This window comes from Topomyia yanbarensis, chromosome 1 (assembly GCF_030247195.1).
Source record: "Topomyia yanbarensis strain Yona2022 chromosome 1, ASM3024719v1, whole genome shotgun sequence".
In the NCBI taxonomy this organism is placed as follows: Eukaryota; Metazoa; Arthropoda; class Insecta; order Diptera; family Culicidae; genus Topomyia; species Topomyia yanbarensis.
The window spans coordinates 211,401,335-211,428,899 of NC_080670.1; the positions used below are offsets into that span (position 1 = coordinate 211,401,335).

General features: G+C 39.5%; 1 protein-coding gene across 2 annotated transcripts in view; it reads right to left on the reverse strand.

Annotated features, from left to right (window-relative positions):
- LOC131691198 (protein scalloped) overlaps positions 1–27,565 on the reverse strand; it is a 294,222-nt gene that overhangs the window by 68,835 nt on the left and 197,822 nt on the right. Inside the window, exons 2-3 of one of the 2 annotated variants that reach the window (XM_058977434.1) lie at positions 16,048–16,187; positions 15,186–15,324 (exon numbers count right to left, since the gene is read on the reverse strand). In XM_058977434.1, the coding sequence (XP_058833417.1) occupies positions 15,186–15,324; positions 16,048–16,187 (279 nt within the window). Of the gene's footprint in view, positions 1–15,185; positions 15,351–16,047; positions 16,188–27,565 lie in introns of those variants that run through there. The other variant, XM_058977426.1, reaches the window with a different exon arrangement.

Consider the following 27,565-nt stretch of genomic DNA (forward strand, 5'->3'; position numbering starts at 1 on the left):
CGAGAAACTTATATGAACTAATCCATTACTTCGATGTAATTCAAGCAAATATAAGCCAACAAGCGTGTTCTTTTGACTATGTTAACGGAAAAAAATTTAGGTGTTGAAAATAAATACCACGTTTACAGTTCGCGATATGTCGGGATACGACGAAACTGTGGAAACGATATCAACATCTTGCTGATCAACAAAATTTAGATCGCCCTCTTCTCTGGGTTGCAAAGCCTCATCCGACATTAAGCTGTGTAAGTTCAAACTTTCTAGAACAGATGTTGGGTCGTTTCTTGTTTTCCCGATTGACAAGCCATCTTAAATAATTGGGCAACATGTTATTACATTGGAAACGTATCGATTATACTAAATCTACAATTCCGTGCTGTTACACTCGGATTGTCGACGCCCCCTAAAAGCTCGAACAACTTTTTCTCAGCAGCATTCAATACCATTTTCGGGTTACCTGTTTGTTTTAAATCAGTTTTGCTTTTCAATCTGGCTTTCATGTTGTGTATCTTTTTAATCAGTTGGTCTTTAGTCATCGAAATTCCGTATCTGATCATCATTTCGTTGCACATATTTTGCGCTGCTGTGGCTTTTTGGCTCTTTACTACAGGCGACTGAGATTTCTCCAATAAAATAATACCCATCTGTTCCAGCCCTGCAAGGAAATGAAAATCATCTTCACATTTATTTCCACGCTTGCGTTTTTTTGATTCAGCGGTGCTGGTATTCGGTACAACGTTTTCATCGTAATCTGCTAAAAATACACAAATACCGTACATTTTTTGCAGATAAATCAAGAAAAAAATGGTACTTACCATCAGCATCGCTGTTCAAAAATTCCTCCTCGTATAACATTACTGGAATCGGATAAGCAAAAAATTCGCAATGCGGGAAAATCTAAAAAAAATTGTAAACAAGTTACACGACCAACCGGTGGCATATGTTTGTTTGACAGAGCAAGTGCTTTGTTCGAAATTCGAGCCTACTTTGATCAAAGTAAATGCTTCATCATACCGATTTAAGCAAATGCTTAATAAGTTTACTTTGCTAAAACAAGAATTAGCATAAGGGTTTTCTCGTTTTATTCATATCATCCATAGCCCGTACATGATTAAAACTTATATGCAGCCCCTTCGAAGTCATTTAGGGATCGTAATGGCCATATCCGGGTATCCTGGCACCGGTTCTGGAGGACCTAGTAAATCCAAAATGCACCATCTATACCAAAAGGCATACCAAACATTACGTTTTTTTTGAAAAATGTGCAATGCAAATTGAATACTCATGAACTATTCCTGGACCTTTTCGGAGTATCCGGGACATCCAGGAACAAATTCCTAGAGACTTCCAGGAACCGATTCCCAGAAACAGCAAGCCTTATCTGTGGAATATTTAAACCAGCATATACATATCTCACAGCACATCAAATTACATCTGCTTGATGACCTATGAACAATTCAATCACGTTTTGAGTCATTTGGGCATACGGGGCCACTTTACGACCGGTTCCGGATATTCCGGAATCCGGTTCTTCGGACTAAACATTTTTAGTGATTGTACCTGTCATGTGACACATCAAATTATATCAGTTCGATGATCTATGAATATTGCGATCTCGTTTGAAGTCATCTGGACACATGGGGACGGCCTGTTACGTAGTAAAAAAAATCCAGTTTCTGCCTCACCAGAAACTATGCTTGGTGATGTTCTAAGATGTCACTAAATACCAATTTCCTGCTTGACGAAGGACACTGAAATATCCTGGATTGAAATCTGAAAAGGTATCTAGCTACCAATATAGCAATATTCGAAGCGAATTTATCTATTCGTGAGTCTTGATTATGACTGCTTGATACACGTTCCATATATTTTAACAAACTGTTGTTTAGTGAATACAACGTTTTGTATGATGCAAAAAATAGCATATCTGAATAGGATCCGTCGGAATGGATTAGGGAGTAACTAAATAACCATTTTTCATCGAGATTTAACCTATACTATTTATCTGGAATCACAAGATTAGGGAACTATCATTAGTTATAAAATGTTTTTGTTGTAGTGATTTTTATGAAAATGATCGCTAATTACTTTACACTTAATTTTTTTTTAAATCAGGGCCACCGTCGTATAAAAACAGCAAGTAATCGAAGAGGAACTGGTAGAAAATTAAACGAATGCGGTTTCATTACAAGAATCAGGTCACACTTAAAAAGTAGATGCTATCTGAGCATGCTCAACATTTTTTAAGCATATGCTCCAATTGTTAATTTTTATTCATACTAATTTGATAGATGTTTGATGTTCGAAAAGTATTTGCTCATCTTATTTTTTTATCATATCGATCTGAGTAAATGCTCGGCAAACAGCATCATCGTGTCAATTTTAGCAAAGTAAGCTGGATTCTTGTGTTTATTCATATCACCTATTACTTCAAAAATTGATTTTGAAATTACTTTGTACAATTACTTAGAGATAATTTTTATCGAACTCTTAGAAAATTGTTATAGATAGGTCCTTACCGTGATTTCCTTCAATTTATGGAAACAATTATACAGAGTTTTCTTTGTAAAGTTCTTCAAAAATTTATGTAATGATTTTTCATAGATATTAGGTTAACGGTTTTCAGAGGGTTTACAATAAGTTCTTATTTTTCTTTAGAGATTTCCTACTAGTTTTCTGTAAAGATTCCTTTAAATATATCTTTGGACAGTCATGACTAGAATTTCTCACAGATTTCTTTAGTGATTTCCTGATGAATTATTTGGAATATTTTATTTGGAATATTTTAGAAATGTCCAAATTGGTTATCCTTTTTTTTTGAAGATTTTTGAAGAACATTTTGTGTAGATTCCATCGTCGAAGATTTCCTAAAATATGTCCCAAGGGATTTCCTTTAAATACCTCACTTACTTCAACGTGACCTTGGATTACAAAACATGGTTGTTTCATCTATAAGACTCAATGAAAAATGTAAATCTTGAATAAAGTATCTACCGGTTTACTGTTTTTCAATGTGGGACTCGTATACATTTAACGGGCAGTTGCGTCACGAGGATTTCACAGAATAGAGAGTTCTTTAAAGATTCTTACAGCGACTTAATAAAAGATTTCTTCCGAGACTTATTTGCTATTTTACTTATTGGTTTTTCTGTAACTATTTCGACGGTTTTAAAGAATTTCCAAGAGATATCTCCTAGTAAAACTATGGGTATTTCTGAGCAACTTTGTTCAATTTACTTCAAATATTTTCTTTGTCCATACAGATTTTTCTAGAGTTTTCTCTAAATTCGTAAAGAAATGTCTTTAGAGATTTAGTTAGATTTCGGAGAAAGATTTTGTACAATTTTTTTAGAATTTTAACCCTCCGGCACTCGCGTGATTGGCCGCTGGTGCTAAAAGAAGATTTCGCTAGACTTTCTGAAGATGTAGCATTAAACACAATGGCGCAAGTGCCGGAGGGTTAGAGATATATTAAGGGATCTCTTGAGAGTTTCTTTACAGATTTATTTAAGGATTTCTTTAGAGATTTTTTTCAGTTTTTCATCGATCTTCTTAAACATTTCATAACAGTATTTGAATTTCTTTTGAGAATTTTCAACCCATCGCTCAAGAGATTCTCTCAAAATTTACTCGAAATCATTGCCAACAAGTTTGTAGAAATTCCATCAGATATCTTTAGAGCTACGATTCAATATTTTGGCAGCAATTTTTTAGGAGATTCATGTACGGATTTCTTTCGTTTTTTCAGGGCTTCATTTAAAGAAATATATCTTTACACATTTATTCATATAAAGCCCCGATTATTTAGACACTTTCCGGAATTCTTTAGAGGACACGTAAGAGATTCCTCTAAAGATTTAATAAGAATAATCTTATAAAAAGAAAGTTTTTTCGGAGATTCCTGCAAAAGTTTCTTCAGATCCGTACACTACTACGGTAAAAAGTTTTAAGTGAAATAGAAAAAGTTTTTTTAGTGGATTCCCAAAAGTAAATTTGTAGAGATACTTTGTACAATTCTGCAGAATGTTTAAAATAAAGCATTGTTTGTACATTCCTTTAGCGATAATTTTTTTAGATTTCTCAACCGCTTCATTAGATCCATTTAGAAAGCTCATTAGAGATTTATTCAGGGACTTTGGTCAATATTTCTTAGGAGTGTTTAATGAAGATTTTTTTTTAAAAAGAGAAATTTCTTTAAATATATCTTAAGAGATTCATTAGCGAACTCTTAAGAGACCCCTCAAGAAATTGCTTGAGCTATCTTTAAAGATTTCTTTACACATTAATTTAGAGGTTTCTGTGGAGGTTACGTTAGTCATTTTTGGTCTTTTCTCCGAAAATTTCATGAGAGATTTATTTGGAAGATTCCTAATAGAACTCTCTAGCGTTCCATTGAAATATTTCTTCAAATTTTATGTAGGCATAATATTTCACAATTTTGGTAGAGATGACCTTAAAAATATGTTTAGGGAATTCTTTAGGGATTCCTGCAGAGATTGCTTCAGATTTATGAACGCACTTCAGAAGAGATCCACTTAAAATTTTTTTAGCTTTTGTTTTAGCAAAATTGTTTAGAAGATTCTCAAAAGACACCTTTCAGTATTTCTTTGAATATTTATGAACGATTTCTTCAGAGATTCTTTACATTTTTTTGGGGATTTCTGAAAAGAATTTTCCACACAGCCGTTTCGACAACTCTTCGTCAAATACAAGCTAATACAAATCGCTAAATGGTTCAAGTGAAGCAGTTATTCGCAGAAAAAATTGAGCTGTTCTGCCCATCTCATATTCCAATTACTCTCTTAACTCTTCGGAATAATTGTTTAAAATCATATTATCGGCACACCACCATCAGCGTTGTCAGATAATTTCGTTTCAAAGTGACTGCTGAACTAACACGAACTGACTGTTGAATTGCAGCGGCGAGTATGTACCAGCAATTATATGCGTGCGCACGCGGGCTTCAATCCAACAATCATGAACATTTTTTTTGTTTGCTGCTCACATGAATCGCTGCCCGTCGGTTTTATTCAACACGACGTACGTACACGACTTCACAAAGAGAAGATCTTTGTGTGGAGATAGGTCTTCTCATTTGTTATTTTGAAGTGTTTTTGTATGATCTCTGGGATTTTATTAATTTCAAATATTTAGACCCAAAAGTTAAGGTTTTAATTTCAACTGGTGTGTCCTATCTAGTAGCCATCGACAAAACGAATAGCTAACGAGTGGGTGACAGATATTACTGCGAATCAAAGGCAGATAGCCAGCGATCAGAAGGCGGATTGGTAGCAAATTAAGAATTGGATTTGACGAGAGAGGTTAACTAAGCATTCAAATAGTTCGTGACATGACGACAAAAACTGTCAAAAAATAACCGCTTGTCAGAGTAAGTGCACAAATCCATCGCAATAGGGTCCGACAGAGTACACAATATTGAGAGGAAGATTGAACGGCGGAAAAAAAATAAATAATTCGCGGCAAAGATACGGAGACCAACTTGGCAACGGACCGGCGAGTAATTACATCCAATAAAATTGCAACCATTTCGAATGTTGCTGCTACGCTTTGTTAGGAACGGCTGCGTGAGGGGGGCTCCGAGGCGAGCCGCTCGGATCAGACGAGAAAGACACGGAGCACCGCGGAACAAACATAACAGCATAGCACAGACGCAAGCGAGCATTAAGATTCATTAATTTTCAAATGATTTACGATCCCCGCACTTCAGCTGCGCCCTTTCCCTAAGCCAGTGTGGCGCGTTCGTATACATTTATCACTCTGGTGTTCCCCGCAGCTCGCCGCCCCTCATTCGAAACCCCAAAAGAAAGTCGTCGCGAAAATGCATCATTCTCATTTTCGCGCGCTGCTTCACGCTTGGTTGAAGCGCCGCGCTGCGAATCATCCCTCTGCCGCCTCCTAGCACTATCAGACGGGGTGCCTCGCGACCTCCCAATTCCAATAGTAGTATACTGCTGCGGGACTACGATGACGCGTTCCCAGTTTCTGACCCCCCCCCCTTTCGAAAAGCGAGAAGAAAAGCGGGAAGTTGGAATGTTGCAAAAGAGTAAATTAATTTTAATTTCAGTTTAATGTAACTCGCGAACGCGCTCGTTCCCGTTCTGTCTCTCTCTGGCGTGATCGGGGGCTTCTACGTCAATTTTTTTCGGTTTCGTTTCGTTTCGGGTGCCGGGCGGCTGCCGCCGCTTTGAGCAGATAGTAATCACGAGGAGAAGCTATTCTTTTGATGGCGGTGGAAAAGTTCTACTGCCGCGAATGAAGAGGTGTCCGGGGGGGAAGGGGAGCAATTTCATTTTTAGCCGAAATTCTTAGAAAACTTTCCGCCTTTAAGCGATGCGTGCCCAGGATCAAAATTATAAAATGAAATCGAGTTTTGAGTTTGTAAACTCGTGTCTCCGCCATTAGGCGTAGATTCCATTAAAAAATCCTTCTGAACGTCGCCTAACGGAGCTATTAGTAGTGATCCGATTAAAGCCAGAGGCAATTATTAAAGATACTTGAACTCAATATGAAAATCTTTGTTTACTTGTTGTGCATTACTAATTTCGATAAACAGATTAAAAATAGGTTTTTATTTTCTACCATCAACCTTCCCGCAGCTGTCGTTTGCCCGGACTCGTTCAGCCTGCTCAAACCGGCCTGGATCCTCCCCGTTCAGTATCAACTCCCGAATTCGGCCCTGTTTCCACAAGTGCCACAAATTGGCCTCTCGTACCCGGGCCTCGACTGTAAAGCGATCGTCGTGCTGTTGTTGACTGGTGGATCTGTTGTTAGGGGGCGCTTTCTCCAGTTTGGACGATTCATGCGGCTGCAGTTGCTTCGGGGTGCTGAAATTGCTTGACAACAAGCTCGCCTTCGGCGGTGAATCACCAATATACTTGAAGATCTGTCGTTCGGGGTAACCAGCACTATCACCACGACCGGTAAAAAGTCTAGCCATTTGTTCCTCTAGCTCAAGGACACGGTTTTCCAAAGCCTGAATCTGATGAGAGTAATCCGGAAGCAAGACGTCGGATTCGTCCCTTAGTAGTTCCTCCGTCAGTGGGACCTTCTTTCGCAACGGTTCACTGGCGTTTAGTTCCATTTTTTGTGTCTGCGGAATCACTCTAAAACATTTTATGTGAATGACAGATGCTCAAACTGGAGCAATTTATCGGAGCCTACTGTGATTATGTTTCGCTTCGCGCGTATATAGCTATCAAAAGTAAAGTCCCTCCAGTAAGAGTCTGGACAGGAATAAAAAGGCGGTCAGATTTCTGCTCTATCATACACGTCAAATGCATCTTAGTCCGAACTCTCATCAAAACTCTAGTAACGAGATCTTGGTCCGCCACGACTTATAACGGTATCCGTGTAGTCCGATTCGACTGATTAGTTACTTTCCTAAATGGAAGAGGTACGTACCACAATGAAGAAGCAGAAACACAGAACAAATGACCGATCACGTCCGTGTTACTGTCCGCAACCTAACCCAGAACCTGTCATCAGCAGTTATATACATAGCGATTATCGTATCGTCGTTTTCCTACATAGTTTGCCCCCTCCCTCGGAACACACCTCACAGTTTTTCACAGTGATTGACCACTATTATAAGCGCAGCTGCGGACAACATAAACTAATATATGTTTGTACCTCTACTGTCACGCGGCAAGTGTTCCATCAAGTGGTCCCGCATGCTGTCAGCAGTGCCAGGTCTCCGCACAGGCGTGAAGGTGTGTGCGCGTAAATAATCGCATTACTCCAGGCCGAGGGGTTTGTTTAGTTTCGCAGCTTTTCTAGGGTTTCTAGGGAGGATGGAGATGGGTGCTCGAATCCAAACCAACTACGACTGGATGAAAAACACTGGACTGGACAAACCAGTTTTGGGTAGGTTTGTTTTCAAACTGTGCTAAGCTGTGCTCACTCCGCACTTCCCCGCGGAGCGCTGCAGTAGATTCGGGAGGCCACAGCAGGGTTTCAAAAGTTTTCTTTCTTTTGCTGGCCTACTATCTTCGGCTAAGCTGATCAAGCGCTTGACTTAATGGTCGATTAGAAGGGGGGGGGGGGGGGCGGTGAGAAGGTACACGATTAAATTATTTGCGCTGGCTTGGGTGAATTTGTTGATTGAAAGCGAAACTAATTGGATGATTGTTCGGCGAGTTGGGCTGACAATTATGGCATTTTGTTTGGTTTACGTTGTGGCCATAATGTTTGTTAAGAGGCCTCATTTGAACACTGTTTCGGCTAGTTATTGCAGAGAATCAGCGGTAGCTTTTTTCTGCAGTGGCAGTCATTGGAGATTTTTAGGCATCCACGATTACTTCGATGTGAAGAATACTCCAGGGAAGTCACTTGGGACCGTTGATCTTTCTGCTTTACTTAAATGTCGTTCATCTAGTGCTGGAAACTCGACGTCTGTCAGTCTACTATTCAAGCAATAAAAAACGACAGCTAACAGAGCCAAATACATACAGAGCCATTTACGATAAATACAGTAACAAGAGAATTCTGAATCAATCTCTGCACAGTATCAACCTTAATAAACTGAAAAGCGAACAATTTCCAAAATCACCGCATGTTATCACAAGCAATAATTTATGATTAAATAAAACACGCGATAAAAGTGGTAATATACAAATATAAATTTGCCAAAAACGGCACAAAAATGACAGAAAATGCAATAATTGCTAATGATGATGGTTTTAAGATAAAAGTGAATAGCAGTGGGCGCAAATTACTTCCTGGAGGAGACAGTTATGCTAACCAACAGCCAGTCACGAAACCAACTCAGTTTCGAAATTTTATTGATATCTGAACTCAAGGCTGGCTCTATACAAAACACGTGTGGCATGAAATAGAAAACATTGAACCGACCCTGAAATTTTTTTTTATCGGTTTGAATTGCCATTCATACCCAGCTTTTTTCTCCACCACTTAGTGTTGACATACTATGTTTCCTCCTAAAATGTTTTCATCAAAAAGGGGATAAAGTACTAGAAGCTAGAAGATTTTACTTAGTTCATTTCAAATATTCTAAACGACTGAAAAATTTACAATAAATATTTGAAGACAACAAAGTTACATCACAATTGTCCACCATTGGCTGAAATTGTCTCTGGCAGCACTGCTACAGAGATTTTCTCCGACAGAAAGGTTGAAATTCCGAAAACGACTTGATTACAATCAGACAGTTCAGTTGATGTTGCACTAAGGACACAGCAAAATAAGGAAAACACGGATACAGAACGTTTGTTTCCTCGCAAACTGTGGGATTCAAATTATGGACATGGTCCTAATTAACCCTTGAGAGTTGTAACAAATTTATCCCACTTTCTGAAAGAAGGAAAAGCTTCCACCCAAGAACCATATTCCTAAGACGGAAAATTTATGTTGAGTACCTGCCAAATCCCGTCATCGTTTTTTAAGACAACTCTACATGAAATACCTCGTGCATATTGTTGTTGACGCGAGTCTCATATTCGAGCTCACAACTCGCAATATTTGTGCTGTCACAATCAATCTCACTATCGCTAGCGTGGGCTGGAAATACCCCTATTGTTCGCTGGGTATGCCGCATAGTAAATCAGCACCCTCTGATAATTTAAAAAGAGTTAAGTTACACTGTGGCAGACACGGATTCACACGTATAATCTACAGTGAATTATTTTCCCACCGCATCATTTAGGGATCAGTTCAAGTGCTCGACGCAGAAAATTGGTCAACATTTGCACAATTTGGAAGGAGGGAGCAGCTAGATCGAACTCTTTGCTCCGACAGTACCAAGCTTGAATTGTCTAGTTCGCTTACGTCCGTTATTTGGTCTTCTTTGATCATTTGGAGCGTTCCATTAGATATCGTAACAAACCAAAAGCCACAAACTAGGACCTTTGCGAAAGGGACTTATTGACTAGGTTCTATAAGTATTACCCAACAGTTGACTCATCAAGTGGCATGGAATAGGTCATGATAACGGCTTAACAAAAGACTTATCCGCTTCGGATTCTGCGTGCTTCTACAGACGACTGCTTCATTTTAGGATTTTTTTATCTTTGGACATTAACTCGTCGTTTGTAGCCGAGATTTTGAACACTTCGAACATAGTGTACAGGAAGGTTCAAAATTGTAATTTTCCAACAGAATTCTCGCGAAGATCAAACAAATAAACGTGATCATAAAAGTGTCTTGTCAGATATTTGTCCTCTTGAAACGGTGTCATCGAGCCCTATTTTAATTACCCTGACGATTGGAGGCCAACAAAAATTGGGTATAGTTAAAAAGAGGTCACTTTTCTGTTGCGTTGATTGGCGATCTCTTAAGAGACCTCCATGGTTGTCTTGTAGGCGTGCCTTTGTATATTAAAAGGGAAACCAAGAAGTGTCTATAGGTTCACAAAGTTTGAACGAGACAGTTTGCTGGAATGTTTTGCGAACCAATCCATTAAATGCTAAAATACTGGTGCAGAATGGCTGTTCAATGAACCTCTTGAACAACAAACCATACTTCGATTTTCAACAAGGCGTATATCGATTTGAACCGTACGTAAACTGTAATATCGCTTCGGGGTTTCATTCGTGTGATGTTACGGGTCATGCCAAACCATTACACGCTGGATGCATAACTCCGACGTATTGTGCTCGTGGATAGGGGTATCGGCGCTTGTGGTGACGGCTACCACGACATCAAACATATTGTCTGGGCATGCACTGAGTATTGTTCCCTTCGGGCCAGAGAAAGATCACTCAATGTCTAGGTTCGGGATGTACTGGAAAGCCGCGATCTTCCTCATATGTCCCTCATATACATCTTCCTAAAAATCACCAATATAGAGATTTAACTGCCTTTTTCTTTTTCCTTTTCTTATCATTCTCAGAAGTACCGGTACACCGTTGATGGATTGATACGACTTATAGACGAAACGAAAAATATCTGTTTCTTCTCAAACTCTTCTGGGAAATCATGAAATCGTCGAGAAAACATTGTAAGGCTATATCTGAATCTCTAAATAACATGAGTAACGTAATATTTGAACTACTGTGTTCTGATTCCTGATTATGCCTGCCAGTCATTTCAAGCATTATGACACACGGCAAATGAAGCAACAACAATCAGGCAGAGCTAAGAACACAGTGAAATAAGTATTAACACTGCATACAGCAGATATAAAATAGGATTCTGCTGACTAAGTCGATTAAAAACGCTGTCACGAAATGCACAAAAATCGTGACCAAGTACACCAGTTCACGCCAAACTGTATCCGTGTTTCAAATAGCGGTATAATGTCGCACTGCTGAAGGTCTCAATTTAGCCCTTAAGAAGGTGCGTAAAGCACCCACCCAAGTAACAAATAAGCATTAAAACGTAGCCTTATATCTGCTCTAGATCTGAACATAGGGCGACCCAAAAAAACATTAAGCCCTATATTCTAAAATAATGCTGAAATAATGCCAGAATAGGCGAAATACTGTGCTATTACAGTGTAGAGATTGACAGCCCGTTTTCTGCATTACTAATGCTATTCAATAGCCCCCCTTTTGAAAGCCGGTTACCGGCACTGCTCATACTATTACACAGCTTTAATTGGCTGTCATTTTCGGAAGATTTTTTCAATATGATGTACAAAAAGAAAGCAAATCAAAATGCTATTCAGTGTGTGTGTTAGACACTTTGCCACTAGCAGTCAGACACCACTTCGGTGAATAACTAAACACTTTTTTGGAAAGACTCGGGCCATCTTGTCTTCTTGGATAAAGTTATTGGGCTGTTGGGCGCTACTTTAATTTTCTAACGAAGTAATTTTGAAATCACGATGTGTAGGTGAGTGAACATTTGGAGCAACATCCGAGGATACTTTAAGCTATCTACATCCATCCAAAAGTTTTCACGACGCCACCCTCGTTACGTTACGTGTGGCAAGCCTAAACTGATGCCGAAGGTTGTCTGACGTGTTCTCGATGGCCTCGATCGATTATTGAAATAGCTTGTCTGCATTGCGGTGTAAAATTTACTTATTACTTCCGATTTTCCGGTTACACGTGCCTACGACGTCACTAGCACAAATTCCCCAGTGATTGAAACCAGACAATTTTATGTCATGAGGCACTCTCAGAGTATGACTCAAAGAGACGATGTCGATGATGGTATATTCTATATTAAAGTACGAGGTGAGACAATTACACCACAAACCCAATCAAATAAAAATGAACCATGCACTAAATAAATGAATCCGAAATGTCATTATAATACTGGTATACCTTTGATCATCGGAATTATAATTCAGCGAAACTTGTCGATAGGAAAATGGCCTTGGAATGTACTACTAGGTCTTTGTCGTTCTGAAAAAGGCCATTAGAAAATCGGTTGAGCTAACACCTACTACGCTCCGAGACTAAGTTGTTTGCATGGGGTGAATAGTTCATATGCAGAAAACTTTTTTACATAATACCACATCCTGGTCAGTGGGTTGTGCAAGGTTAACACGCAAATTCGAAATAACGATCTCTTTTTTACGAACCAGCTTCGTAAAACAGTTTGGCTGCGTGTGAAGGTGTACAAAATTTAGCATGTTCGAAACGAAATATTACGAATAAACGTTGGATGGTCTGTGTTCTACTACATAAATTCAAATGTTCTAGGTCTTCCAGGAACCCCCTGCAATTGGAAAGCTAATATCTACATCGATGCAGGTACACCGGCATACAAGTGCGACTAATGATATACTAGGATTTTGTGAATGCTGCACATTCTCATAGTTGTTCATGAGAACAGGGGGATTTTGAAGGTAATAGGTGTAGAAGGGCACCCAATATCTCCGTAGAGCTTAGGTCTAAAGATTTACAAGCTCACTAAGTGACCTCTTGAAAATCCATTGAGTTAGTATACAACGAGAGTGCTCAGTAAGTTCAGTATTGAACGTATATAAGCTTCTAGGTAATCCAGAATTTCTCTTGGGATGTACAAGCGTAATCACCAATCTCTTAGAAGTTTACAATTGCGGTACATGCTCGTGCAGATTCCTAGAATTAAAATGAATAAAGATTTGTATGCATTACAGGTGCTAGGTCATCCAAGAACTTTCTGGAGTACAGTTCTGGAGATCAACATTCGAAACCAGGGGCCTCTTGGTAGTTTCTTCAAGTGGTACATACTCGTAGTGGCTCACATAATTCAGTTCATTGAAGCGTTGGCTTTTCATGATGTTCTAACTTCGAGTATTTTCTAAGAACTTATTCAACGATCCTGGTATTTCATAACGCGTGGAGAAGCTTTAATCCAATTATTCATGAATTTGGACACACTTTTAGAAAGGAGAGGGTATGAAAAATTACGATATATTAGGATATATGGATGCATAAGCAAAAGCTCAACCGTGACATACATCTTTATAACAAGCAGTAAATCAAGGATGAAACTTCTGCGAGTGACAAAAAAAACAAATTGTGAACATAAAAGAAAACATATGTTTTCACTTTCAGGAAATGTCATTTTGTTCTGCACAAAAAAAAAATTAAATATAGACCGCGATAAGCTAATCGGCAAGGTTTTTACCATCACCAATTTGATCTTCGCTGAGAAAACCTCCTTCCGAAAAAAGTTCGACACTTTGAGACACGGCGGCTAACAAAGTTCTGTCTCAAATTATATTTTACAAACACTTTCATCATCGTATGTAATCTTCTATCAGATACAAGATTGAATTCTCTTAAAAAATTTCGAAAGTTTTACAAGTCAGACACAGCAGCATACGGTCATGACACATGTTTCAATATTTCACTGGCTCTGACAAGTTTAGTTTTAGTAGTCAGTCAGAAGTGAACAAATGCGATTTTTTCCAACAAGACTCTTAGAAATCAGTACCGCATCTACGTGCCATCTAGCAAAGTTGAGATCGACGGTGTGGTCAGCGATGGAAGCTTGGCATGCGATCAAAAGCTTCAATCATTTAAAATATTGGATTATAAGCAATTACATTCACCGAGGATGCTGGGACCAAATTCTATCCTTAATGGAGTCTAAGACCCCTTCTCTACAATTTTCGGTATCTTACAGCGAAACAGATTTAAAATTAATAAGTGCCCTTTGTTGTTTCGTCGATATGTTAGTTGATTCCTAAATTCTCACTTGTTTGGCCGATACATATTTTGTCGCAGTTTCGAAAAAGTACTTTAATTCTTTCTTTTTAATTTGTTTTTCGAACGGAGGAGATTCGGTCATTTATTCGTCCCGGTTCTGAAGATATATCCTTTCTTTCGTCTTTCGTGGGAGAAGTTCCATTCGGTGGACCTGGTGATGATCCATGCTGCTGTTTTGTGTTGATGGGAATGATTTGAAGTACTGGGTATGACTCGTCTAGCATTTGCAGGCATTCTGAAAAAAATCAATTCGAAGTTCATGGATTCACTTATGACACATCTTAGAACAGAAGTTTTCACTTTTTTTCCTGTGTAAAGATTTTAACATTCCTGGTGGTCTTTGTTGATAGATATTAACATCTCTGGTAGTTTCTAACGATGGGTGGTCATCGACGTATTTCCATCAGCGTTCTAGCGGCACATTATTAATCCATTTTTTCTCAATAATTTCCATAAAAAATTCGCATAAGAACAGCAACAGCGGGTGCTCCTTTGGTTTGGAAGTAGTAGGTAGAAAGTTGTGTCGAAACTTGAAGTAGTTCTCATCCAATTACAGTCGAGTTAGCTCCAGAGAATACCGCCTTTTCCGTTGTTTTGTATTAGTAGCGACTCTTCAGAGGGAAACAGATTGAATGCACCCAATTACACCACAATGAGGCTGTAAAAGCTAATTTCATGTTAATTATTCTAGCGAGGATATCACAAAATCATCTTACAAACCATACAGAAAAACTGTGTGTCAAGTCGCCAAGAAAGTAATGAGCAATTATCACCAATTGTTTTAAGGTTATTCTTTTAATAAAATCCATTTGCACGCCTTTTCGGGGAAATGAGTTCTTACTTCGAGTGTATCACATCTCAAAACTGAGACGAGCACAATTAAAATAAATTAACCCGCCTTGCAGCCTCCTGTTTTCTGTTGCAACAAAATTTATCGATGAAAGGGTTCCCATCTTCAGCCTACATAAACCCGCTAACTCTAATCCCCGTTCTGTCATTCGGAAGACGTCACCAAATAAAAGTTATTTCATATCATAACAAAAACCAAGGCCTACTTACCATACATTTTCCCTTCCTCGGAGAGGATAATTTTCCGCCGACCGCAGGGTGGATAGATGGCCAGAGCTTCCTGGAAGCTCTGCTCGATGTCGGGACTCCAAACGCCTTCGGCATCCGCCGACGAGAGGTCCTTTTCGTCCTAACCGGACCGGGTACCGGCATAGGAGGGAGGGAACGAGGGGGTGCGTTGGGGGGTTTCGTTTGTTTCATTTCAAGGATTACACGTGTGGGAACGGGATGGAGGAAAAGAAAAGAAAGAAAAAAAGATACTTTGAGCTGTTTGGAACGAATGAAAGCGGAACGAATCATAGAGAGAAAATATCACGTGAAAAAAAAAACTACAGGAAACAGTCAAACTAATTCACAATGAGAAAAATCATCTTTGAAAAAACACGGAAAGTTGTTACTGGAACAGTTTATCACTTACGTCCTGCAATGATAAGAAACGAGAAATAAAGAATTATTAGTACAATTTTGTATCAGTTACCAATAATAAATAAATATCCCATAATCTTGCCATGGCAACTGTAATACAAACAAGCGGGAACGATTCGCCCGGAAAATTGCATGGCTATCTCTGATCGAACTGCACTCGCCAAGCGCCTTATTACAAAGTTCGCCACCGGGTGTAGTTACAGACGCTGATTTACGATTGTCAGGTTAAAGGCAATTATCACTGTCATTTATTATTAGTCATTCGAACTAAACAGTAAACAAAACTAAAAAGGCAAGCAGATTGCATATCGATAAGAGTATGGCTAGTACAATTCAAACCGACTCGCGCCAGTTTACTTGCTGCGTTTCAGTTGCGACAGTTCGATTCGAACCGAACAGAAAGGGGGGTGTATTAGTGGGTACTTACATCGCTCATGTCGCCGACGTCCAGGTGCTTGCTGTCGACACCGCTGCCATTGGTGTCGTCCGGGACCAACGAACCAGCCGTTGGCCCTGGACCCATCGGTGTCCACCTTGTCGTAATGGTGCCGGCTCCCAGTCCACTATCTGCAAGAAAGAAAAAAGACGGAAATATGTTAGAAGATTTGAAAGGAGGATGTTATTAGAATACGAAAGTTTTTTTTTTATACACGGCTATGAAAAGTTGGGACAATTAAATTCAAATTCAAGTTAAATTTATCCAATTTAACCAAAAATGATAAAATATTCCATGCAAAATTGCTCTCTAAGAGGAAAAATGTATTGAGCCAATTTTCGCATCAGGGCGATAAAACAATCTTATTGGATTTTGTATTTCGGATTTATCTCGTCAGTAACTAGCACCAACTTAGGACTAGTTAAACGATAAATCCAAACTAGCGGCAAAATTGGCTCTTCTTAGGCACAGTATACAATTAATTGAACAAAATCATCCACAACTAGTTGCCAGATGTACTGGAATGTTAAACAGCCAACCAACCAACCAGTAGAAGTATGCGTAACATCATCAAAGGGTGGCCAGCGCCTACTTATCTTATCTGAATGATTAAAACAAACCGTGGAGGAGATTGGTCATGAATCTTTTTTTGTTTGTTTGTTTTCGGTCCCCCTACAACAGACTACAAGACTGTCATCACGGTGGTGGCAGTTTTATTTCTCGAGAAGAAAATGAAACATCGAAAAAATAACACAGGCAATGTGAATCAAGCAAGAAATGATTACAAGCTGATTGTGCACACGCCGCGGTGGAAGAAAAGAAAAGGACAGTTGCATAAGGCCTCCGCGGCGTTATGGAGGAACGAAATTAGTCAACTTCGCCAAAAACAGTGCCACGCGTCGTTGAGCGATATGTGAATCACTTTTGCGTATGGCGACCGTGCCTAAATGAGGATTATAATTCTTGTTAAAAATAAGCCAAATATATCATAAAAACAATGCAAGCAGTTGTCCTAAAGCTGCTATCGAATCATCAGTCATTGCATCCGGCAGAGTCCAGTGCTGTTTAGTAGTTCATTTGTATCAGACGTCAGATTCCTCAAATCTCCACTGATAACGAACAGTGCTGCCACCGATTTAGTAGAATCGATGAAACCCTGCAATCATTGACGTTTTGTTTCGTTTTCACTTACTCGTTTCTACCGCAGACAGACAGAATAGAAGTCCAACTTACCGCACCTAGGTAAAACCGGTAAAACATGGATGATCACGTGTCAAGCATTCGAACGAAATAGGATCATTGTCGTGCGCTTTTGTTGCGTTAGTGCAGGTCAGGTTGGTGTCAAAAGTTTTGTAATTCTGGACAGGGAGAAACTTGTTTAAGCCTTTCGCGGTTTTGTTTTTTTTTCGCAGCGTGTGCTTTGTTTTACCATCTGCCATCTAGACGGCATTTCCTCGCGGTCGCAGTAAGCGAAGCGAATGTTTCGCCTAACTGTCCACGTTGTGTTCGGATAGAAAACGTGACGGGCCGCTTATAACTTTTGAAGGGTAATTTGGTTTTCGAGTAATACGGTAGACCGTATATATTTCCGCTAAGAAAGTGCCTCAATAACACAAATAGTGCATCTTCTTTCCTTTCTTGAAATTTATTGATGTACTTCAACTTGTAAGAGTTAATAGTCAGTCCGAGTCTCACAGCCTCCTTACAAAACGACAAAAAGGCCTCTTCCACTACTCTGCGATCGAATCCAACTGTTGTCGTCCATAGAGCCAAGAAGTATGTGAGATGGTTCCGTTCCTTTGCTCATCAGATTTTCGTATCGCACCTTCGAACGCTATGTTTAACAAGTTAGAAAGTACATAGAACTCAATCCATTCTAACGTCCCAAACGAGTCGAATGTTTCTCTGGTTAGTTTAACCAATCTTGCGTCATACAAATCAGCTTAGTCAGTTTTTTAGTAAAACAATTTGGTTTCACTGAATCGTACACTGCCTTGAAATCTACAAACAGATTATGAGTCTGCATGTTAGATTTCCGAAATTTATCCAGAATTCGTCGAAGGGTAAACCATCGTTGATCTTACTATCCGCTTTGATATTCACCGACAGAGGATTCAGCCAACGGATGCTATCCACTAAACAGAACCCGGGAGAATACTTTATAGGTGACATTGCGGTTCGTTATATCTCGAGAGTTATTACACTCGAGCTCATGGTTCTTATTGTTGACTAGCTAATAACCGCCGCGCGTTGCTGCGACTTTCGACGAAATAGGAGTAAAACAGAAAGACTGTATGTAAAAAAATACTCATTCGTTTCAAAGTTATTGAAAATTTTAACATTTTTTTACACCAGCTTCAACCGCCTTTGTAATCGCCAGCAAAAGATTCAGACAATACGGTCAGTCTGCTAAACAGAACATGGGAGAGTATAGGCATTGAGGATTGTTCCGTATGTTTCGATAGTTATTACACTCAAGTTTGAGGCCCTTCTTACACGTAGTAGAGCCAATCAGTCCATTCAACCAATCCGAAGGCATTTCTTCTTCCACCCAGATCATCCAGATCACACAGTGGGTCCTTATTTTTTAATGTTCGGCCGAGATTCTGTCCTTACCAACGGCCTTACCGTGGTGCATTTCGCACTAACTGTGGCATGGGTGAATCCATAACTTGTCCAGTATTATCAAGCAACCTGGATACCGTGAAATAAAGAAAAGTACCACGTTTCTATGTCTCCAATCATTCTGCACCGTGCAAAAGGTGTTCCCTGACAAGTATATCCCTTATGATCTAAGGGATGTTGAAATCAAATCGGCTATACAGCTGAATTTAAACCCACGCTCTCAAATCTTCTTGTGGTCTTCTTTCGGGCCATAGACAAAGAGTTTTAAATCTGTTGGAAGATATCAAAGAGCCCTGACGTAACGATATTCGGCAGTGACCGGAATATCAAAAGCTTAGGCTGGGGTTAACCCGTCTAAAGCAGGTAGATGATAGTACTAACTACGGGTCTTTTCAGAAGGAGTACCGCGTCTACGTACCTGCAAACGAAGTCGAGATCGATGGCGTGGTTTGCTATTTGGGTTTGAATTTAACGAAGTTTGCTCATCTTCTTGTCATTATGGAAGAGATTAGACCTCATCTTTAATTCACAATGCACTAAGGAAACTACCAAATATGTTCAGAAAATATAACGAAATATAAGAAAACCAGTTTGTCCCATTCATAAAGCTCAATGATAGATAATTTTGAAGATCGTTTTTCTCGTCTAGCTGTTTTTCATAATGAAGCTTATGTAGAATTAAGGACAGAACGTCCACACACAGGACATTCGACCTGCAAGCAGCGAATGACGTGCAGAAAGTAAAAGCCTTGTTTAGTGGTAAAAGGACGAAAATTCGTCCATAAATAACAGAGCTATGAAAGCAATGATAGAAATCGGGACGAAAAAATGCGACTTTAATAGATTTTAAAATGCCATGTAACCCCAGATAGTGTAATAAAACAACTTAAATGTGAAAAACCTAAGCAAATACTCATTTTTAACAAATTATGGAACAATGAGAGACAGCGTCTACCATCAACGTTTCGAAGGTCTATGGTTTCATCTTCAGGGCTAAACTACAATTTGGACAATCATTCCAGACAATATCCACTTCAATTTTTTTTTCTTCAAAGTACAATGCGTAGCCTTAGTCAAAACAATTCAAATTGTTTCCATTATACTCAAAACAAGTTATGATTTGGTCCGTCTAGATTCAATTTCAATTCGATTCAATTCAATTCAATATTTATCCTTCCGCCAATCGCGCTAGCACACTGAATGCACGCTGCTCTGAAAATCTCGCGAAATCGTCTTAGGGCACCAGCGGCTGCTCGTTCAGTGGGCCATAAGCGAGACTTCCGGATGGTTAATTGCATCCTATTTTTGTTTTTTTTTTCAATCGAAATTGTTCACAGTATTGAAAAGCAAACTATACAATTTAAAGTTAGTATTTAGCGTTTGGGATTCTGCTCATCAGTAACTAGCACCATCTTGGGTCCACTTTGGGGCTAAATCTGGACACCACTCGGGATAAGTCAGTCGTTTGTGCTCATGCAAAACGTAGACATTTTTGGGTTTAGCGTCATACTAGTACAAATTTTGGTACCAGTTCAGATTTAGCATTTAACTAGCACCAAGATGATGCTAGTTACTGACGAGTAGAATTCGAAATGCTACATACTAACTTTAAATTAGGTATCGTGTCTTTTCGTACAAAAACCTGGTTCATTAAAAAAAGACGTCGTACCAAGTCTGCGATATGCCTAGCCACATGATGGGTCTACCTTCTTGGATATAACTAGCGAGGCATCGCATTTTGCTTGTAGCTACCCGTTCCAGGACAGACGCTATCCCGGGCCGCTCCTAAAGTAGATAACATTCGCTCTTCGACTTTCTCCTTCGATGTCGTCACATGACCGAAAGTTCCGTCGGGGTTGGTTACGTAATCTTCACGAATGCTGCTCGTGCTCCGGCTTGCGAGGGATAGTAGTTCTGTACACCACATAGAATACAAGGGCTTCGGAAGAGTCCAAAAGGTATCAGAGAAGTTCGGAAGATTTAAAAAAAAATCGAAAGTTACTGAATATTTCGGGAGATTTCTGAAAACATTCAGAAAAGCTCACAAGACCTCAGCAGTTCCAAAAGATTTCAGAAGAGTAAAAAAGATATCAAATGTGTTCAGACAGTGAAATTTGGAAGATACCAAAAATCTCAGAAGATTCTTAAAGATTTCAGGAGATATACAAAAAGGTCTATCAACTACCGATTATTTTAATCATCAGGAGGAATTTAGCGAAAATTGTGCGAATATGTGTTTGCCAGCGAACTGCATCTTGATCTTAAAATTCATCTTTTGTTCTGGATCGCATAGTTGTCAAAGAAGAAAATTATCTCGACAGCTGAATCTAATCAAAACCCTCCGATTTCAAAGTTTTTTAGCTCATATTCAAAATTTCTGAGCAACCTGGATTTTTAAGGATAATTTTCGAACGAGGTTTTGTTTAAATGGGTTGATTGTCTGTAGAACAAAAAACAACTCAAAAGATTGAACAAATTTTAATGCGCGCTACAACTAACAGCCTACCGATCTAGTCAACATTGACAAAATGAATCTTTATGCTTGTTGCCATAAATGAAGTTGACGAAAAAGTGCACGACCATGTTTTCTTCGGTTAACATAATTTCTGACAGTGAAAGTGGAGCTTAGGCTTATGGAAGACATCTTTATCCAGTTCCATCACTTACGTCATTCAGTGCTAATATCATTTAACACGTTGGTCAAAGTAGAAAGTTTAATTTTATAGAACAATTTAAAACACGTTGTGAAAGCAACAGCAATCGAATTAATATTCTCGTGTATTTTGAAGACGGCAAATAGGGGGTACGATTGGACGACTTGTCCCAAATACATTAAATACATCTCGGAGTTGTTCACTCGTCAACGGCTATCTGAATCCAAGATGCAGTCAAACTTGTGGCTGCTATTCAGGCCGTAATGGTAATTACGAAAGCAGTGTCCAGCATCCCCAAAATAAACAGCCTACCCCATCAGAGAGGAAACTAATACGAATGACAGTGGGTGATCCTTAAGTGCAAGATGTCTGGAAGATAATTTGTTCGCAAGCGCCAAGACATCTCTGGTAAGTATTCAGCCAACGGGTGCCATCCGCTAAACAGGACCCCGAACAATACTTTATAGGCAACAGTGAGCATCGTTATATCTCGAGAGTTATTACACTCGGCCCTTCCCTTGTTACCAACAGGGCGAGTGCCGTGTTCTTGTATGGTCACACTTGGCCATTGCCGGGGGAACTGATATTTTAGAGGCTCCGCATTGGCATTTACATTCAAAATTCAAATTATAGAATTCAGTTAACTCAGGTCCACTTTAAAACCCCAACACAGGTATATTATGAGCCAAAGCGAAACACGTCTTTCCCGTTCTGCATATCGCAGAAAGTTGACGCTGAAAAGAGACGTTCAGCTAATATTTATAGTTTCGAGTAATATTGATCTTTCACTTTGGAAGCAATTTTGGAAAGATGGAAGGTTTTACAAGATTTTCGAATGGGGGTTTGTTTGTGCCATTTTTTCTTTCATAATTTCCAGAAAACGGTTACATTTCGTCATGTAAAGAAAAACAAGAAAAATCGCTGTATTTGCCAAGTCCATTGTGCAAAAAATCCGACAAAGGAAAAGCACAAAAACCGAAGTTGAAATATGTAACATAGGACCTAATGGCACAATCAGACTATGTAGCGAAGAACCGTTATTTCTTTTTCTACAGGAAGTGGTTGATTCCTAAAGTAGCAATATTCATTCATCTGTCTGCTGCAACCAATTCCATCATCTACGCCATTCAGATGACAAAATAGTGGTACGACTACACGACCTAGCACCGCATACTCCCCGTGAGCCAATTTCGAAACCCATTACCCGTGGTACTCGGAGAAACTTCTTCTCGGGTATTCTTATGGCAGAAGTTAGCAGAAGGCAAAGGATTCTTGGCATTTTCTTTCGATCATGTCCATATAAGTCTGCCTAGTTCTAATTTTCCGTTCGAAGTTTATAACTGATTCGCTCTAGAATACCTATCCGTCTTTCAACTTCATTGCTTTAGTTTTTCGTAGTCTTAAATTTGCTGAAAATAGTCAACAAAATCGATACAGTAGAACCTTGCGGCAATTAAAACATAGTAACAAGCTTAAATATATTTACATTATAGGGACCCCCTAATTCAATAGTGCCCAGTGGTTGTAACATGGCCCTGGATAAGGCATCCAAGCATTCCGAAGGCATTGCTTCTTCCACACACTGTTCACCCCGATCACGCAGTAGTTAGCTTTGTACATCCTATCACCCCCGATTTTAAAAAGCTCAAACGCCATTCCATTCTTACCAAAGGCCCTACCGTTTTTAGCTCTCGAGTAGTATTTCGCACTTAGTCTAGCATGGGTGGATCCACCATCATCCTAAATCTCTACATGTTTGTCCGTTTTACAATAACTCAAAGGTAAAAAGTTTTAAATCTACTAGAGATTTCAACAACCCCGACGAAACGATATTCGGCTGTGACCGAAATATGGAAAATTCGCTCTAATAAGTTTAGTATCCAATCTGAAGCAGATAAACAACATTGCTAGCTCGTGGCCATTTACTAAAAAATTATCGCGTCTATATACCTGCAGACGAAGTCGAGATAGAAGGGGTGGTTTCCGATTTGGCTTCTTTGGGGCACCTTCCGACGTAAGGCCAACCGAAACTACGAAAGAATAGGACATTCCAACCGCTGGTTATTCGATTTCGGCAAGAAAGTGTGCTCGTATACTCTTCCGATATAGAATACAAGTCAAAGCCTATTCGGAAGGTTTCAGAAGCGCCCAGGAGGTTCCAAAAGAATACAGAATATTTCGGAAGATTGTCAGGTCGTGTTACGATGCAACCTGTCCGGATTACTTTATTTTTCGCTTATTTTATAAACTTTGAATTTCATAGACACTGACGTGCGCAAAGGGGGCACTACATATTTAATACTGTTTGGGCTACCGTGTAATTTCGGAACAAATAAACACCAATCGAAAATGGGTAGAAGTAGTAGACGAACTGAAACTATTTTCGATTTCAAACAGAAATTTCTCAGTTCTCCGAATCGTGTAGTGCAATCGGGAGCAACAACGATCACTTTACTAGTAAATTTAAAGTTAGCTTGGTTTTGTGCCCAGTAGTAAAAAAGGCAAGGGCCATTTGAAAACAAAAATCTTATTTTTTAAAAACAAACAAAACATGAGTTTCAAATTTATGATATAATGAATTGTAAAAGGGATAGATCTATGGTAACAAAGATTCTTGAAATACAATTTGAAATAGCAGTTATATCAAAAAATCTAGATGTTATTAAAATTAATCCGATCCTTCAAAGCAGAAAAACTATCCTTAAGGCATCGTAGGGATATTTTTAAGTTTGGCAGAATACTAAAATATTTATTAAATTCCAGTTCCAACAACTAAGCATTCTATCCGAATGGTATCGAATGAGATCTTTGCAAGCTCCAGCAGCAGTTATAAGAGCGAAGATTCTTTTCCGCAACGGTGGATCATTATCAGCGTCACCTGATAATATCTGAGGGCCATTCGGTCCGCATAGTGCGCATATTGTGCCCACTATGCGTTGACACATCGTGGATTGATTGTCATACGTACATAGTGTGGTCTGAGCAAAGCTACTGCCAGGTTAGAGTGTAACGAAGGAAGGAAGGGATAAGATTTTTCAGTCGCATTCTAACTACTCGAAAAACGTACATTCTTTTCAAACTTTGTTGATTTATCTATGTAGCTTTGTAGAGCTACATCATTAAATGTGTTCCGACAGTAGAAATTGAAAGATTCCAAGAAAGCGTACACGCAGTAGAGACTAAAATATTGTCGGGAGATGCTCGTTTTAAACTGATTTGATTCTCCACAGCAATTGTCAAGCTCAGACTAAACGCATAACACACACACACGCACGAATTCCCACGGGCGGTCTCCCAACCAGTGGCGAGACGAAGCGATTCTCCGAAGGTCGGATCGCCTAAAAGAAAGAACGCGACGTTAAAATCGGTAATAAAAACTTGATGAAAGCAAAAAAACACAATTATTGGTGGCGACTCGTTAACGCTTTAACGAGAGAAACATCGATTAATACTCCTTGAGGCACTATCAACGAATGTAATATGCACGAAGACCCATCTCATCACCTAATTAATTAAATTAATGCCGAACACGAGTTTTGTGTGGGTTTTTCGATATTTTTGTTTTTGAAAAAATACGGACATCAACATGAAACAACGCTTGGGGGCACAATAGGTCAGCCGTTTGGGGACACTATAGGTCACTACCGGAATGAACAACTTCAATTCCACACTCTGGCGACGACGAGGACACAGAAGAAGTCATTCGCAAGTACAAAACCAGACGCAGCTTCAACTGTTTTTTCAACATTTCCTTTTGCTGTTTACATGATTTTACACATAAATTGCCACTTCTCATTTTGTTACCTGAATGGCGTCAATTTAATTTTTCAAAAAATCTGCAGTATTAATACTCCTCAAATAAAAGTTGTTCAAAGTGACAACATTCGAATTAAGATTCGCGTGTATTTCGAAGACGACAACATAGGGGTACGACTACACGACCGCGTACTTGTCGCAAGTTCATTAAAAAGATCATGTCGCAATACTAACAAGGGCTTTTGTTACACTATGGAGAAGCTTTCTCTCTGATATTTCTTCCTATCTCACAATGCCGTTCAATACATATGGAACTAAAATTACCTATTACCTAAACCACGCTATGCACCCATCAAATACACGTCAATATGTGCCAACTATGTAATCAGACGACAAATATTGCGCGGAAGATGGTGAAGCGAATGCATCACAACCGCTTGTTCACTCATCTACGGCTATCTGACTTGTGACTGCTGTTCAGGCCACCATGACAACTACGAATGTAGCATCCAGCATCTCCAAATTAACAGCCAACCCCATCAGCGAGAAAACTGATACAAATGACGTCGGCTTTACACAGATGATCCGTGAGAGCAAGAAGTAGGGAAGATTATTTTCTTGCGAGCGACAGGACAGCTGTAACGGACACCGAACGACATTCCTTCCCTCTAAGGAGAAATATAGCATAGTGCATCATACATTGGCTTACTAAGCCAAATCAAATGTTCCTTTTCTGGCGGAACATCACGCTTGACTAGGGATTTGCTCAAGAACACAAATTGTGTCTCCGTTTTTTGGAGCTAGCGTCAATCCGGCGTTAGCTAAGTCCTGCAACTAAGTTAGTGTCGGATTCTGATGAGATGAAGTCGAAACGCAAATTCCGTAACATTTTTTTTTGATTTTGTAAATATATGTATAAAAGGTTCATAACTTCAATGCATTACGACGATAATTTTCTCGTTATGTTGTTTCGTTCATGAGTTGATTCCCATCGTGAAAGCCTTTATCGTTCCAGCACTTCCAGAGAACCTGGGCGGCACACCTTTCCCCTATTCATTCCAGTGACAGCGCCCGGCGGTTGTTATTCTCGAAAGGAAAATAAATATGTAAATTATTTGAAACTATTTCTCTATAACTTATGAACAGTCGACTGCGTTCTCATAAGCAGCGCACATTTTTGTTTCCGATGGGAAACATTGCTTTTAAAACGGTCGCGCAGCGGAAAGGGGAAAGGAATTTCATTCCATGTTTTCTGCTGATAAAAGAATTTCTCCTATTGTTTTAATTCTGATGTTGTTTTATTAATTTAACGTAGCGACTCCCCGCGCCCAGAATATACGATATCACCATTCACCATCAAGCGAAAGAATGAAAACAGGGGAACTGCTGAATCGGATTCAGTGTTGCCAAACCTTATCCCCCTCCATCTACACTGCTAGCGTGTTAGGTGGTTAAATCGTCCATTAAAAAACTCGCCCTTAAATGTCAACCTATTCCCCCGGTGGTGTGCGTGATTCCCTTTGTTTCCCTCTCCCCTCCCCCAAACCAAGCAAGAAAACGGGAAAATAATATATGTCAACACATGAAATTTATATGCCCCTTTTCTTTTTCTGATACCTCACCTCGCGAGCCGTGCTCGCTCGGTCGGTTTCGACACATTTATTTTTTTTGTACTGTGACGCTGTTGCCAGCCACAGACACAGGCTTGGTCGATGCGAAGGAAAAACAGGCCACAAAAACAACTGACTCGGGTGTTCCTTGCCCTGGCGTACTGGCGCTTTTGGTGAATGGTTTAAACGTACGCTCTGCTGGCTAAGGGCTCTCCCGGGAGCGTTTGAGGCAACATTTTGCTTCGTTTGAACTGTCCCTTTCCTACTAGGTCTCCCTTTCGAACGTGAATCAGAAAGGTAACCAAAGTAGACTGGTTTGTAGTTTTTGTGTAGGGAATTCATTGTGACGAACAGAAAATACTTTCGTTCGTCGAGCCCGCTGGAACAGGTTTTGCATGAATTTCGTCACAACTGAAACAGCAGTTTGACGAAATTCAGCGTTTGAGTTTGTATTTGACAGAATTTTCACAGGTAACTTTTAATCACTTCGTTTGTTCCACAATAATTCACTAAACACTGCACTTGTATAGTACGAAATTTCGCTTATTACGGCAGGAGGTCATTATAGTTGATGTCCTTGTTGGAAAAGATTTTTTTACATTTCGCTTCATTTTTGCGGTAAACATCTGGCACCTATCAACGACACTAATTGTATTTTTTTATTATGCTTGGATATTTTGTTTCGATCCCTTTCTCATTTGTTTGGGACTTTTGCCGATTTTACAACCGAGTCCCGTGTACGTGTTCGAGCCGTATATCTCGCAATGTGATCGTACACAATTCAAATGGCACAACACGACAGTGCGGGTTCTGAGCCCGGCCGGCGAAGGTGCTTCGGCTCACTTGTGCGCGTATGTGCCTAGC